Here is a 13,917-nt window from a genome sequence, read left to right on the forward strand (position 1 = left end):
CCTTCTGCTGTTAATAGAATAATCCACTGACTCTCATGCTGCTTGCAAGAACGTGTTTTCTGTTTAATCTGAGCAGCTGGCAACTTATTTTCTTAACCAGAAACTGGCTGGACAGCTAGCTAACAGGCTAAAAGACAGCAAACATGCAACCCAAACAGCTCCATCCTCCCTAAACAGTGTGCTGGCTACGAAGGTTTAGAAATTCTAGCCTTAACAGACAAAAAGTGCATCTTTTATCAAGTGTGGATGTGTCTGAATCCCAAATAACTATTTCTTAGCTGTATTTTGCTCTGTTGGCCTGCAGTGCACTACGTAGGGAGCTGGGAGACATTCGAGATTTAACCCCAGTGTGAGAAGAGGGGGCTGCTGGACTGGCACTAAATAAGACTCACAGTGATAATTTGGTGACCAGAAAGTGCTGACAAAGCAAACGACTGTGCACTAAACAGTGCTATGATATCATATGTTCATTGTTATACGACAAGTTAAAATGTTCATGAAATGACTGTAGTACACAGCGATGTGCGACCGAACGTTCTCCTCATTCAGCGGTCCGTGGCTACTTGGCAACAATACCACACTCTAAAGGAACTATATTTCTTGATGGAATACTTACCTATGTTGATTATTATTAATAACAACAAATTATCTTCTGAAAAATTGCATATTTGATCATATATAATGTTGGCCACCGTTTTACAAAGCAATAAGCCATGAGAGGCCATGCATTATGGTGATTTTATCACAGTGAGGGGTGTTCTTAGGCCTGACCTGAAGCGAAGTAAAACTCCCTTCCCTTTCACGTCGTGCGTAAGAACAGCCTTCACTGTGATAAAACCGTAGTAGCGCATGGCCTCTCATGGCTTATTGCTTTAATATAACCCAAAAGGTCAGTGCAGGAAAATATTCATACCACTTTGTTTTCCCCACAATCACATCTATCTACCAGCTTAAAGAGGCCAAAAAACAGACAATGAATCTTTGCCAAAAAAAAGAAACAGCTTATGCTTTTCAGCTGTGTTTATTTTAACGCAATCAATTTATGTCCTGTAAAGTAGGACGGTTCAGTGCAGCCGCTGCTCCCTCTGATCTCCACCTACAGACCTCTGAAGTCATGCTGTTATTCTGTAATCATCGTCATGCCCATATTAGGAACTACATGTTCGAGTCGAACTTCTCTCTGACAAAAAATGGGAGATTTTTGAAAAGCAACACCAATCTAAAAAGGCACCCACCATTTTTCCTGTATAAAAGTTTCCTCTGAGTGTCACCAGATCCTTTGAGTCACAACGTTGTTAAGGAGTTGAGATATGAACACTGCTACATGCTGTGCACTGAAATGACATCACATGAAAATGCATCTACTGTTGAACCTCAACATTATTAGGTAATAACACCAGCTACTCCTGATGTGCTCTACTACTGCCAAAGCTTTTCCACCACAGAGGGTGGGGTATTTTGGAGAGGTTGCCCATCTTACGATGTCGATTCAGTACGCATGTCGCTAAATTCAAGGATCAACTCCTTCAAGACCTCGTAACTCTGCAGACCCAGGGATATTCAGAAGAAAAACATAAATAGGTCAAAGCATATCCAGTCTGGAACCTTTTTGCATACCACTGTGCAAAACAGCTTGACAGCATTTTTGAGAATTCCACTCATTTTTGCCATAAAATAATCAAGCTCAGATCTGGAGATGCTGATATGGTCATGACACAGAATGGCTACACCTCTTCAGTGGTCTATACTGTGAACTGAAGAAGATCTCTAACCTGTGCCATTGAGTGTGGGAGGGGCTTCTGAGCACCAATGGCTGGGTGTGAAGGAAGCGTAATGCGGGTGGGCGTGTCCCGAGCTGGAGGAGGCCGTTGTATGCTCAGGGCTGCAGGAGGAGCGTGAATGGTAAGAGCTGAACGCCTAGAATTGAAACAGAAAAATTCAGATGACAAAAAAAAAAAAAACGATGATCAGAATGGAAAAAAAATGTATGAGAAAGAAAACTGGCTAATCACAAAAACATGCAAATTTACAGTGCATAAGAGGAGCCTGATACACAATCTTTCCATATAACTGTAAACGAAGTACATGTGCCTAAGTACAGCCGGGGAAATTGAAAACCGGTTGGGTGAACATTTGTGCAGAAACTAATGTAAAGTTTCTAACAGCACTGCGATTGTTGCTCTAGACCTGTTGGGGATTTCTCCTCTTACCCATGCACAAGGTCTCCTGAGTGAGCCGTCACTGTGCTAATGACAGGAGACTGGGGCCTGGTGGCTGTGACTGGAGCCACCACTGTAGGCAACACCGGCGTAGAGGTGGTCGCTATGGGTCGGGACTGGAACACAAAAACAAAGCCGTTAAGTACAGCACAACATTTAGGAGGTTCTTTTTGGAAGTCTTATAGAACAAAGCCTTATTAGGGGTTGCTGTAACCCACTAAAACATGCAGTGGAAAGATTTAAAACCCACTAGTAGCATAAACTGAAGCAACTGGCCTCTCGAGGCTGTACGTTACAGCAGCAAAATACAATGTCATTAAAAATAATGTCAAGATAAATTATTTATCAATAATTACTATAAACTATTCTTCCACCAAGCAAGCAGGTAGGAGTAGGCTTTGCCACAAAACAGTAAAAAGGAGTCTGATTTTCAATAACATGATGCATTAATACAGAATTCAACTGACGTTTGTGGTCATATGTGTACAGTTGTATTTAAAGTTCGGAAACCCCTGATCAAAATAGTTTACTAGGTGAAAATAAGTTCAAACATCCTCCACAGGGAACACACTTATTTTTCTGAAAACTTTAGCGCACAATTTAAACTTTTTTTGCTGAGTTTAATATGTAGAAAAAAGAACATAAAACAAAGTGTCATAAGACACATTTTGTTTTACTTTTCCACCAATATATTAAATTCAGCAAATAAACAGCAATGTGTATTAAAAAGTTCAGAAGTGTGTCTCTGTAGAGGATGTGCCAACATATTTTCATAATAATAAAACGTAATTTGACCCAAAGGCACCCAAACTTTTGCATACAACCACATATACTGAAGACAACAGCTTTAAATTCAGCTTGGATTTTAAAAGCATAATAATAAACTAAAATCAGTTCAGCTGTGTCTGTAACAGCTATGACACTGTTTCAGCATTTGCGATTATGTTTTTAATAGTTATTAGCATGAATAAAGCAGAAAGGCAGGAACCTGAATGGGCTGGTGGATGATGTGCTGGACCGTGGGCTGTCCTGCGGGGTTGTTTGGGCTGGACGCTGGTCTCAGCACAGTTGCTCCTTTGGTACTGGACATTACAGCAGCAGCTGCAGCTCCTAGACGTAAAAGGACCATACAGCAGTTCAGCAATTCCATAAGAACTAACACAAACACTTCCACTGCACTACTTTGCTATTAATAGTTTGTCACATTATGAGCAACTGGTTGTATCATCTACTACTGAATATTTACTTTTACGCTACTGTTTAAAGGTGTCATCATAATTGTCATTACTCAATAAGAGGTGTTTGGGAATAATAAAAGGTCATTAAATCCATTGCAATTATTTATTATAGTAATTTTTAAGTTATCAGCTTCATGCCAAATACAGGGATTGTCTTTCTGGAGTAGCTTTAGATTAAATGCTCAAGGGCAAAGCAGAATCCAACCCAAACAGCGATATATTGTGGCCAGTGAGTCATGACCACCCTAGATTTAATTCTGAGGTACGTCACCATGAGCAGCAGACTGACCTCTCGGTAAATGAGAGGGAAACTGGTGCTGAGGGGCCGCAGAGGATCCGATCTGCAAGGCAGGAGTTCCACTGCGGATGATCTGAACGTTGGTGGCCATGATGCGGTGCAGGTTTCCACCATGACCCTTGTAGCGAAACAAACCAAATTACAAAGACTTACAATTCTAATGGGCTACAACAGCTTGCAAAATGCACGGAAACCATTCTAGACAGTAAGGCTGCATGATGAATCGCATTTTTATTGATAATGCAACATGAAATTCCGCAACAAACGCATTAATAACCGTTGCAAAGACAGAACAGATCAAATTACCACACAGAGCACCAGAGAGACACCAGCACAAACTGTTAGAAGCCTAATGAGTGCTTCTCTATGCTGGAACAGAATGCTGCTCTCTCAAGTCAGCAACAAGTAACTTAACCATTAGGCTATAGAGCCCATTACAAAACACAAAATTAGGATTGTTCTCACATGCAGGACTGTCTTAAGTGTGCAAGGCAGTGAAGGCTACTGTGAAAACAAACATATTTAATAATTAAACAAAATTAATATGTTTAATATGTAGGGGGAAAAAATAAATATATCATAACCTACATTTTGTGTTTCACCCCAACCCCCCCCCCCCCCATATGAAATTTAATAAATAAACAGTAATTGTGTATTAAAATGTACAGAAGTGTGTTCTCTGCAGAGGAAGTGTAACTTACTTTCATAATAAATAATAAAACGTCATTTGACCCAAAGGCACCCACACTTTTACATAAAACTATGTACATGCGCACAGCTCAAACACTCCTCCATCCTGAACTACACGCCTGTTAAAACAGATCAAAGGATTGTTCTCACATCCAGGACTGTGATAAGTGCACGAGGCAGTGAAGGCGGCCGTCAAAACAAACACATTTAATAATTAAACAAATAAATAAATAAACAAAAACATTGACTCGCCTGTGGGCCTGTTTTTGGGTCTTTATAGAAAAAGCTTCCTTTCAGTGCCCAAAAAATGTGCTTGCTGTTCTGATGTAAGCAGTTGTTAGTATTTCATTTCTATTTATTTTGCACAATAGTAGAATAGAATATACAACCATTTGTCACTGTGTTTGTACACTGTGAAATTAGACCTCTGTGTTTAACCCATACGTGCAGTGAAACACCCACATACATGCACGCTAATGAGCACACACACTAGGGGGCAGTGAGCACACTTGCCCGGAGCAGTGGGCAGCCCTATCCAGGGCGCCCGGGAAGCAATTGGGGGTTGTGTCTTGCTCAAGGGCCCTTCAGTCATGTCAGACTGTCAGCCAAGGGGATTGAACCGGCAAACTTCCGGTCACAGGGCGGTTCCCAAACCTCCAGCCCACGACTGGAGGTTAGGGGAAAAAAATAAATATATAAATTTTTTTCTAATTTTGGATTTTGCTTTTTGCGTAAAGGAGAAGAAGAAAACCTGCATTACGTCCAGACATTGGCACACTATTTTGATTTGTCACTATTCATATAGTCATCATTGAACATCATGTTTTATATCAATATCATACAGCCCTACTACAGAACCTTCAACAACACACCAAACCCAGTCTGATTGACAGATTGTAGAGTGGTAAAGCTTGATAAAATAAATAAAAAGATAAATAAATAAAACAAACAAGATGCAGCTTTCCCCACCTGCTGGCCACTGATGGTTGCCACGGGTATCCCAGACGCCTGTGGCATAGCACTCTCCATGGTAACCGTGATGTGGCTGGGCACTTTGTGTGGCACAGCGAGGTGCCCCTGAGCCGAAACTGGGGCGGGGGCAATTACACGGCTGGGCATAGGAGTCTTGAGGGTAGACTGCAAAACAGAGAAAGATATTTATGCCTAGTGTTTACACTGATTTAATACATTTTTTAATACAAAGGAGGGGGATACAGTGAGGCAACTTAACGTTTCATTGACCGGTCAAGACTTCCATCACTCACTTTCTGAAACATGCACTTAATTACTGAATAATTCATGACCTACACTACTGGTAAAAAGACTTAGAACAGCCCCATCTTCTGGTGAATAAATGATGAAAAACATAAGCGGCAAAAAAGAGAAAAAAATAAACAAACAAAAAAAAAACTGAACAATAATGAGAAAAAATATTGTAAATTTCAGTCATAAAAAAAAGTCTTTCAAAAAACAAGTAATTGGTTAAGAGCTTACAGCTGTTCTGCAGCAATGAAGTAAATTAAGCATTGAAAACTGATGCACCCAATTCCCACAGGAGTCCCAACTTTTGTTAATTGATCCTCTGTGTGTGTATAGAATATAACACCAGAAAGAAGCTGTCCTGGGAAGCCTAATGTGTGCTTCTCTACGCTGGAACTGAATGCTGCTCTCTCAAGTGGGCAACAAGTAATCTAACCATTAGGCTATACAGCCAATTACAAAACAAACATGTGCTCGGGCCCAATTTTGAAATTTTGATTCATTATAGAAGGTGTTTTGTTTGGTGATGAATGGACAAAAGGATGGTTCCTTAACAACTGTCAAACAGTCTTTTGCTGGACCCAGAGTTGGTGACATGGACAAAGTAAATTGTGTTGTTCTAACTGGTTTGACTGGTAGTGCAGGAGGAAAAATCATAGTAAGTACCAAATAATTCATATCAAATACAGAAAATGTCACACTCACACTCACACACACACACACACACACTTTCTAAGCCATTCCTCCCTCCAGGTGGTTGCTGGAGCCTATCCCAGCTGGCATTGGGCGGAAGGCAGGATGCACCCTGGACAGGTCGCCAGTCCATCGCAGGGCAGGCAGACAGACAGACACTTTCACACACACTAGAAAATTTCACAGAAGTTACCAATAATTTCATAGCAATGCATAATAAGTTTTCTTCATAATAAGCATAAATTTTAAAAATTACTTTTTTTTTTTTAAGTAGTATGTTGACGTCTCGTTAGCTGGCTAACTAATTTTCCTGTTCCACCTTAAATGGTGCAGCAGTTCTGATGCTCAAGCCGTCAGAATGTAACGGCTGCCTCATTTAAGGTGGAACAGGAAAATTCAAACAAGAAGCTGGTGAATAACTGACTCCAGCGTATATCACTGAAGAATTAGGGGTGGGCGATAATTAATAACTGTTGTGTCCCCCCTCTTTAAAGGCATATGATTCCCTAAATATAACTGAAGACCAGCAGGAAGGTTGCAGCAAGCCTGTTAATGAAGTAATGCTTTTTTATTTGATTTCAAACACTAACCCTAGTAACTCAGTCCCAGAGCGCAATGTGGCACTCGAAAACAAGGGGTAGGGGTAGAAATAAGAAATAGGATTGGGCCCAAATCATCAACTGCCAATTTAAGACTAAGCAGACAAAATCCAGGCTACCGACAGCTGTTATAGTATTTCAACATAATTCTGCCCATTTTTACAAAAACTTCCATCACATCATGTGAGCTGAGTTACTGTTGTAGTTCAAATGCCTAAAAAAGAACTTCAGGCACCAAACATGTCTGTTGATCGACTACATTTGACAGCATACGTCAGTCCGATTCCCCAGCAAAAACTCTACAAACACAAAAATCATACTCTTTGCACCTCAAACGGCAGAACAGGTAGATACACTGATGGCTGTACCTTTCCTGGCCCCTCAGGGAAGGTGAGTGGAACACCCTGGGGCAGGTGGGCGGAGGTGTTGGAGGTGGCTGGAGCAGAGACAGTAGCTCCAGGCTGCAAAGCAAGGTGCTGGGCCAGCGGGGGCGGCGCGGTAGACGCTGAGCCGTGAATCTGGGGCTGAGGGTACGGCCGGACCACCACCGTCTCTTGCTTATCATCTCTGAGGGCGGCTGCTGCACTGGAGCTCGGAGCGTGGTCAACATCGCGGCTGCTTTCATCGTGGCCTCCTGTGGAAAAGCAGCACTTACTCAGTGACTGTATCAACAATTTATGCTCATATGAATAAAAAAATACCCAAGATTAGGATTCTGAGAAGTCTTATTAGACACAATTTCCCTTATTCATTAAAGTTGGTAAAATCTGACCACACAGACGAGCAAATTTCACTTTCATCACTGCCTTCACTGAATGAACTCTTGAAACTACTGAATGAGGTCTTGAAAAAGTGTGTGTAAATTCATTCAAAGTATTTGAATTAAAAAAAGGCCTGACTTGCTGTTAAATAAGCAAACTTATGTGAATAATGTCAATAATGACTGGACAAAGTTGTACTCCTTGTAGTAAAGTAGATGTACTTTGTTATACGTTCCATTTAAACTGGTTTATAATATTGATACAGTGCTCCACCCCAAACTCCACCAATGAGGACAACCACTGGTTCATTCATATCGATATTAACAATATCGATATTGCATGATAAGCCACCCCCGTGGCTAACATTTTGACCTTTTCTACTTATTGGTATTCCATGCATGCTTGGCCAATCAAGTGATTTGGCATCTGACAAGTGCCACTCACCTGTATTAGTCTGCTTTCCTTGGACCGCTGTAGTGTTTCCGCTGGGCGTCTGTGCTTGGGCCAGTCCAGCGGGCAGTCCTGCTCGAGGATACTGCTGCTGAGAACTCATCTTCTACCACTATCAGGTCCTGAACACACAACATCAGTAACATCAGATACATGCTAATTAATTCAATTAATAAAAGCTCACTTAACAAAGTCGGCAAACAAAGCAACATGACAAACAAAAGCAAGAGCTGCAAGTCAATAAATCCTCCTGCTCCTCCAGGGTGCCTTCTGAAACGAAGGGCATTTATAGGGCGTTTTTCTAAGGAGTCAAAAAGGGTCAAAAAGATTTTTGAGCTTGTAAATATTAGATATTCACAAATATACTGAAATTTCCAGTTGTGACTCAGCAGCTACATACACATAAATCACGTTCGCAAATGCGCAAAAATATTTGAATATATGAAACGGATTTCTGAATGTGCAAAAAAGACTGGCATTTTAAAATGAAACGCTGAATGTGTGAATCAGTACGACTCGAACGATTTACACTGTGCCCGACCATAAAATCACATGAAAAGTTTGAAGTTCCAAGTGTGACGGTACAAATCCGCGAACACGTCTCCGCTTCTGTTTGCGTGAAACTCTTTTTACAACTATGGATTTTTGTCGGCACACTGACGGACCAGTAGGAAAGCTTGAACTGGTCCGATCAGAAAGCAAGTTTGTCTTATTAAATCCAACCCTGCCTGGTCGCCGTCAGTCAAGCTTTGGTGAGCTGTTGGTACTTCGCCTCTAATGGTCCTTCGACCGAATGTGTCTGTGGACAGTATCTGTCTCTAGCAGTATGTGTACATGTTAGGTAACAGAACAAAGAACTATAGACATTTGACTTTGCAGTCAGTTATGTTAATATAATACGGTCGTGCGCCCGTCCCCCCGGGCCCTGGTGACAGCCGCGAGAGCCAATAGGAAGGCGGGGCCTGCACTCTGAGCGAGGACAAAGCCCTGAGAGTAAGTAGGGGACGGCGCACGAGTCCTGAACACCGCCGAGGGACATGAGTCACGGCAGGAGGAGGATGTTAGCCATCAGAGAGACGAGGACGGCAACGAGAGGCACGAAGATGGGAAGCGACTGCCAAACTCTGCCGCCAGGAGAGGCAAAATAAAGTGGCCTCGCTGTGGGACTGGACTGCAAAGTCAAATGCCCATCGTTCTTTGTTCTATTACCCAACATGTTTACATACCAATAGAATCGGATACCAATATGTCCACAAATGCCCTCAACGCGCCATTAGAGACGAGTACCATCAACTCGCCAAAGCTTTGACTGACAGCAACCAGTCAGGGTTGGACTGGATAAGACAGCCACTTTTTGATTGGAACAGTTCAAGCTTTCCTATTGGTCCACCAATTTGCTGTCAAAAATCTGTAGCTGTGAAATAAAAAGCTTCATTTGAGTTGTACTGATTCACACATTCACAATATTTCCACATTTCACTTTTTCATTTTACACATGTGTGAATTTGATTGGTTTGTATGTAGCTGCTCAATCATAACTGCAAATTTCAGTTTACAGGCTTGACTCCTTTATCCTCCTTTGCTGCAGTAACAGCCTCTACTCTTCTGGGAACGCTTTAGGCTATATGTTGGAACATTGCTGTGAGAATCTGACTGCATTCAGATTACACAAGTTGTGTGTGTGCAACTGAACTCCAGTGTCAGCAAAAGGTGCACTTTAAAGTATTTCAACTTACTAATTATACAAGGGTCTGAATATATTTGCTCTTAGAGAGAATAAAAACCAGCATTAGCATGTATCTGAACAACACTGATGTCTTTAAGATTAAGAGACCCTTATTAGTCCCACAACGGGGAAATTTCACCTTCGCATTTAATCCATCCGTGCAGTGAAACACCACATACACAATAGTGAACACACACACACACACACACACACACAAAGGGGCAGTGAGCACACTTGCCCAGAGCGGTGGGCAGCCCTAGCCGCAGCGCCCGGGGAGCAGTTGGGGATTAGGCGTCTTGCTCAAGGGCACCTCAGTCTCGCATTGCCGGCTCTGGGGATCGAACTGACGACTTCCCGGTCACAAGGCTGGTTCCCTAACCGGCAGCACCTCTTACAAAGTAACCATGAGAATATGACTCATGACTCAGGGATCTGGGCAGCAGAGCCACCAGACACAGTCAGAACTGATTACAAGCAACTCAGAAATCAGCCTGCTGCTGCTTAGTCTCCATCACGGTCATGCACAACTGGATATTCACTACAGCTTAAAAATAAGAAGTGTTTTCACGAACTACATGGCCGTTCAAACCACAACACCACTAGTTAAATGAGGCTGAAGTTGGCTTCCTATTCAAACTTATGCCCCACCTTAAATGGTGCAGTAGTTACTATATAATATATCAGTTAAGCAGCAATTTAACTGTTGCACCATTTAAGGTGGACCTGAAAAGTCAAGTACGAAGCTATTTAAAGACGAAAACAGGAAGGAAAAAAAGCATTCTGCCAAAAGAATACATGAGGGAAAAAAAAAAATAAATCAAGGCCAGGAGAGAATTTATACAGGGAAACTCCACCAATGCTTCAAAATTTCTGAATGAGTCAGTCCTTGAGACACAAACAGAGGCAGTCAGAGCGGTTTGGTGTGAAATGTTTGATTGCAGAGACTCAGATTCCTTTACAGTGGTGGTGATAGGAACCAGGGGTCGCCATGACTACAACACAGATACAGACATTTTATTTACCATCCAGAACCACCAGAGAACCCACACGAGTCTTCTGAGTTTATATGGCATGTTGACGTGACCATGCTTGTACCCCGCCGCTTTGCAGGGACTAAAAAAACATTTTCAGCCCATAAAACAGCGTCTCAGTCCTCAGGCAGTGAATTCATAACCATTTCATGTAGGAACTCTCTGTGAGGAGCTTTTAGAGGGGGGCGTCTGGTTCCTATCACCACCACTGTGAACAGTTCTGACTCTGACTTTCTCTAGAACAGAGAATTTCACACCAAACCGCTCTGAACGCCTCCGTTTACATCTAAACCTGTTAATTAAATAGAAATTTCGAAAACTCGACGGGGCTCCCCTTTAAGACTGCAGCGTCTTCTGTAGCAACCGTAGCTAGAAGCGTTAGCTAGGTTAGCTAGCAACAAAGCAGCAAAATTAGTAAGGACAAAATATCATATAAATAAATGCCCGACTGTTTATATACAGTTATAAACTGTTAATAGTTAAACCCAAGTGTGTTTCTGCCTTAGTGAGAAAAACCAAAGCGGTCATCCGTCACCCAGCGCTAGGTTAGCTAGCCAAGTTTGCTCGTTACGCCAAACCAAAAGGGGCTATTCTGTTTCTCGTCCAACACAAACTCGCTCTGCTCATCTAGCTACACAACACAAAAGCACCGCTTTGACTCGGTGATCTTACATGTAAAAGCAAATAAACTCGGTTTTCACAAATCAGGAATAACCTGTGAGCTAACAGCTAACAACTCAGCCCAGCTAAACCCGCAGTCGGTGCAATTCAGCTGCATGTAAAGAATTTTTCCGTTCCACCTTAAATAGTGCAGCAGTTAGAGTATAACGCCTCAAGCTCCAGAACATAACTTCTGCGATATTTAAGGTGGACCGGGACGATTGGAACGAGACGCTGGAAAACTGGACGCCGACTTCAGCCTCGCCTGCGGTTAACGGAAAACTGTCCTCGCGAATGTGAAGGCATTCCGTAGCGGGGTGTAGTTAACAGCCCGCTGACCCGTACAGGAGGGTTTAGTCGGGTTATTAAACCGTGAAGTGCCGATAAAACCCACCTCGAACGCGCCGCCCGGACTCTCCATCCGTTTTGTGTCCCGGCAAAGTGACCAACTCCAGTTGGGGGGAGGGGCGATGTGAAGGCGTCAGTCAGCAGCTTCACAGTTCAAAATAAAAGTATCGGAGTTTGCTAAAGACGTAAAGGGGAAGTCCATCGAAATCTGAAATTTTTCAAAAGTTCCTCATAATTTTTACGGCATTTGGCCGACGCTCTTATCTAGAGCGACTTACAGTTTGATCATTTTACACTGGTAGGCCAAGGTACTGCTAGGAGTTAGCCCAAGGACTCATTGGTATAGTGTATGTAATATACGGTATATAAGTGATACTTTTTTAATCCCACAAACGGGGAAATTCCACCTCCGCGTTTAACCCATCCGTGCAGTGAAACACCACATACACACTAGTGAGCACACACACACTAGGGGCAGTGAGCACACTTGCCCAGAGCGGTGGGCAGCCCTGTCGGCCCTGTCGGCCCTGGGGATCGAACCGGCAACCATCCGGTCACAGGGCCAGATCCCTAACCTCCAGCCCACGACTGCCCCAAATATAATATAATTTTGTACTAGATGATGATTCTTATGTAACAACGGAACCCTGCTGTGACAACTTAGTAAGACAAGGTAACGAGATCACTGCTTACTAAGTCGTGGCCATGCATTAGGATCTCGTTCCCATGCCTGACTCTGTGGTGGCCACACATTAGGATCTTGTTCCCACGATTTACTAAATTGTGGCCACGACTTAATCATCTCATTCCCACGTCTTACTAAGTTATGGCCACGTATTTTTATTTATAGAGGATGTCACCAGCGGGGCTCCGTAAGTAACCCTTAATTCACTACAAAAAAGAACTGTAATGGTCTATTTTGAAGGGTTGGTTTACGTCAGATCCTATTATACCACCCCGCCTCAATATTTGTTAGCTTTCAGTGTTGCATTTTAAGCGTGTCTTCTTCTTCTTTCGGCTGCTCCCTTTAGGGGTCGCCACAGCGGATCATCTGCCTCCATCTTGCCCTATCCATTGCCTCCTCTACTTTCACACCAACCATCTCCATGTCCACCTTCACTACATCCATAAACCTTCTCTGAGGTCTACCTCTTCTCCTTCTACCTGGCAGCTCCATCTCCAACATTCTTTGACCAATATATCCACTTTTCCTCCTCAACACATGTCCAAACCATCTCAACCTGGCCTCTCTGGCTTTATCTCCAAACTGCTCCACCTTCACTGTCCCTCTGATCTCCGCCACCTCCAGCTCAGCCTCCTGTCTTTTAGACAGAGCCACAGTCTCCAAACCATACATCATAGCAGGACACACTACTGTCTTGTAAACCTTCCCTTTCACTCTTGCTGCTATCCTTCTGTCACACATCAGCCCTGACACCCGTCTCCACCCACTCCATCCTGCCTGCACCCTCTGCTTCACCTCTATTCTACACTGTCCATTGCTCTGGATGGTTGACCCAAGATATTTGAAGTCATCCACCTTTACGACCTCTACTCCTTGCATCTTCACCTTTCCACCTGCCTCCCTCTTATTCACACACATGTATTCCGTCTTGTCTCTACTGACCTTCATTCCTCTCCTCTCCAGTGCAAACCTCCACCTCTCCAGATTCTCTTCCACCTGCTCTCTACTCTCACCACAGATTACAATAATAACAATAGATAATTGTGGTCTACATGCTCTAAATGGACTTTGCTCATTAGCTAATGGTGCTTTAGTGCTTATCTGAGGTCATTTATCGGTCTTTATCGCAACCTAATGTTGTGGTTTTCAGATTTCTGATTACTCAATGTATTACTTATTACTAATTGGATTAGATTACTTGATTACTAATCTATAGAGACAGGCCTAATCTGGTCTCAGGGGCTGAATGACTCAAGACA

At 42.8% G+C, this 13,917-nt stretch overlaps 1 protein-coding gene across 1 annotated transcript in view; it reads right to left on the reverse strand.

Moving 5' to 3' along the window:
* The window catches only part of sap130b (Sin3A-associated protein b), a 30,072-nt gene extending 17,974 nt beyond the window's left edge, over positions 1 to 12,098 (reverse strand). The window contains exons 1-8 of the mRNA XM_017706365.1: positions 12,020 to 12,098; positions 8,203 to 8,330; positions 7,366 to 7,631; positions 5,415 to 5,582; positions 3,747 to 3,873; positions 3,208 to 3,329; positions 2,211 to 2,335; positions 1,773 to 1,917 (exon numbers count right to left, since the gene is read on the reverse strand). Coding sequence (XP_017561854.1) covers positions 1,773 to 1,917; positions 2,211 to 2,335; positions 3,208 to 3,329; positions 3,747 to 3,873; positions 5,415 to 5,582; positions 7,366 to 7,631; positions 8,203 to 8,311 — 1,062 coding nt within the window. The 5' untranslated portion in view covers positions 8,312 to 8,330; positions 12,020 to 12,098. The remainder of the gene's footprint in view (positions 1 to 1,772; positions 1,918 to 2,210; positions 2,336 to 3,207; positions 3,330 to 3,746; positions 3,874 to 5,414; positions 5,583 to 7,365; positions 7,632 to 8,202; positions 8,331 to 12,019) is intronic.
* Between the last annotated feature and the right edge of the window lie 1,819 nt (positions 12,099 to 13,917).

The sequence above is a fragment of the Pygocentrus nattereri genome, chromosome 17 (genome assembly GCF_015220715.1).
Source record: "Pygocentrus nattereri isolate fPygNat1 chromosome 17, fPygNat1.pri, whole genome shotgun sequence".
Taxonomy (NCBI): domain Eukaryota; kingdom Metazoa; phylum Chordata; class Actinopteri; order Characiformes; family Serrasalmidae; genus Pygocentrus; species Pygocentrus nattereri.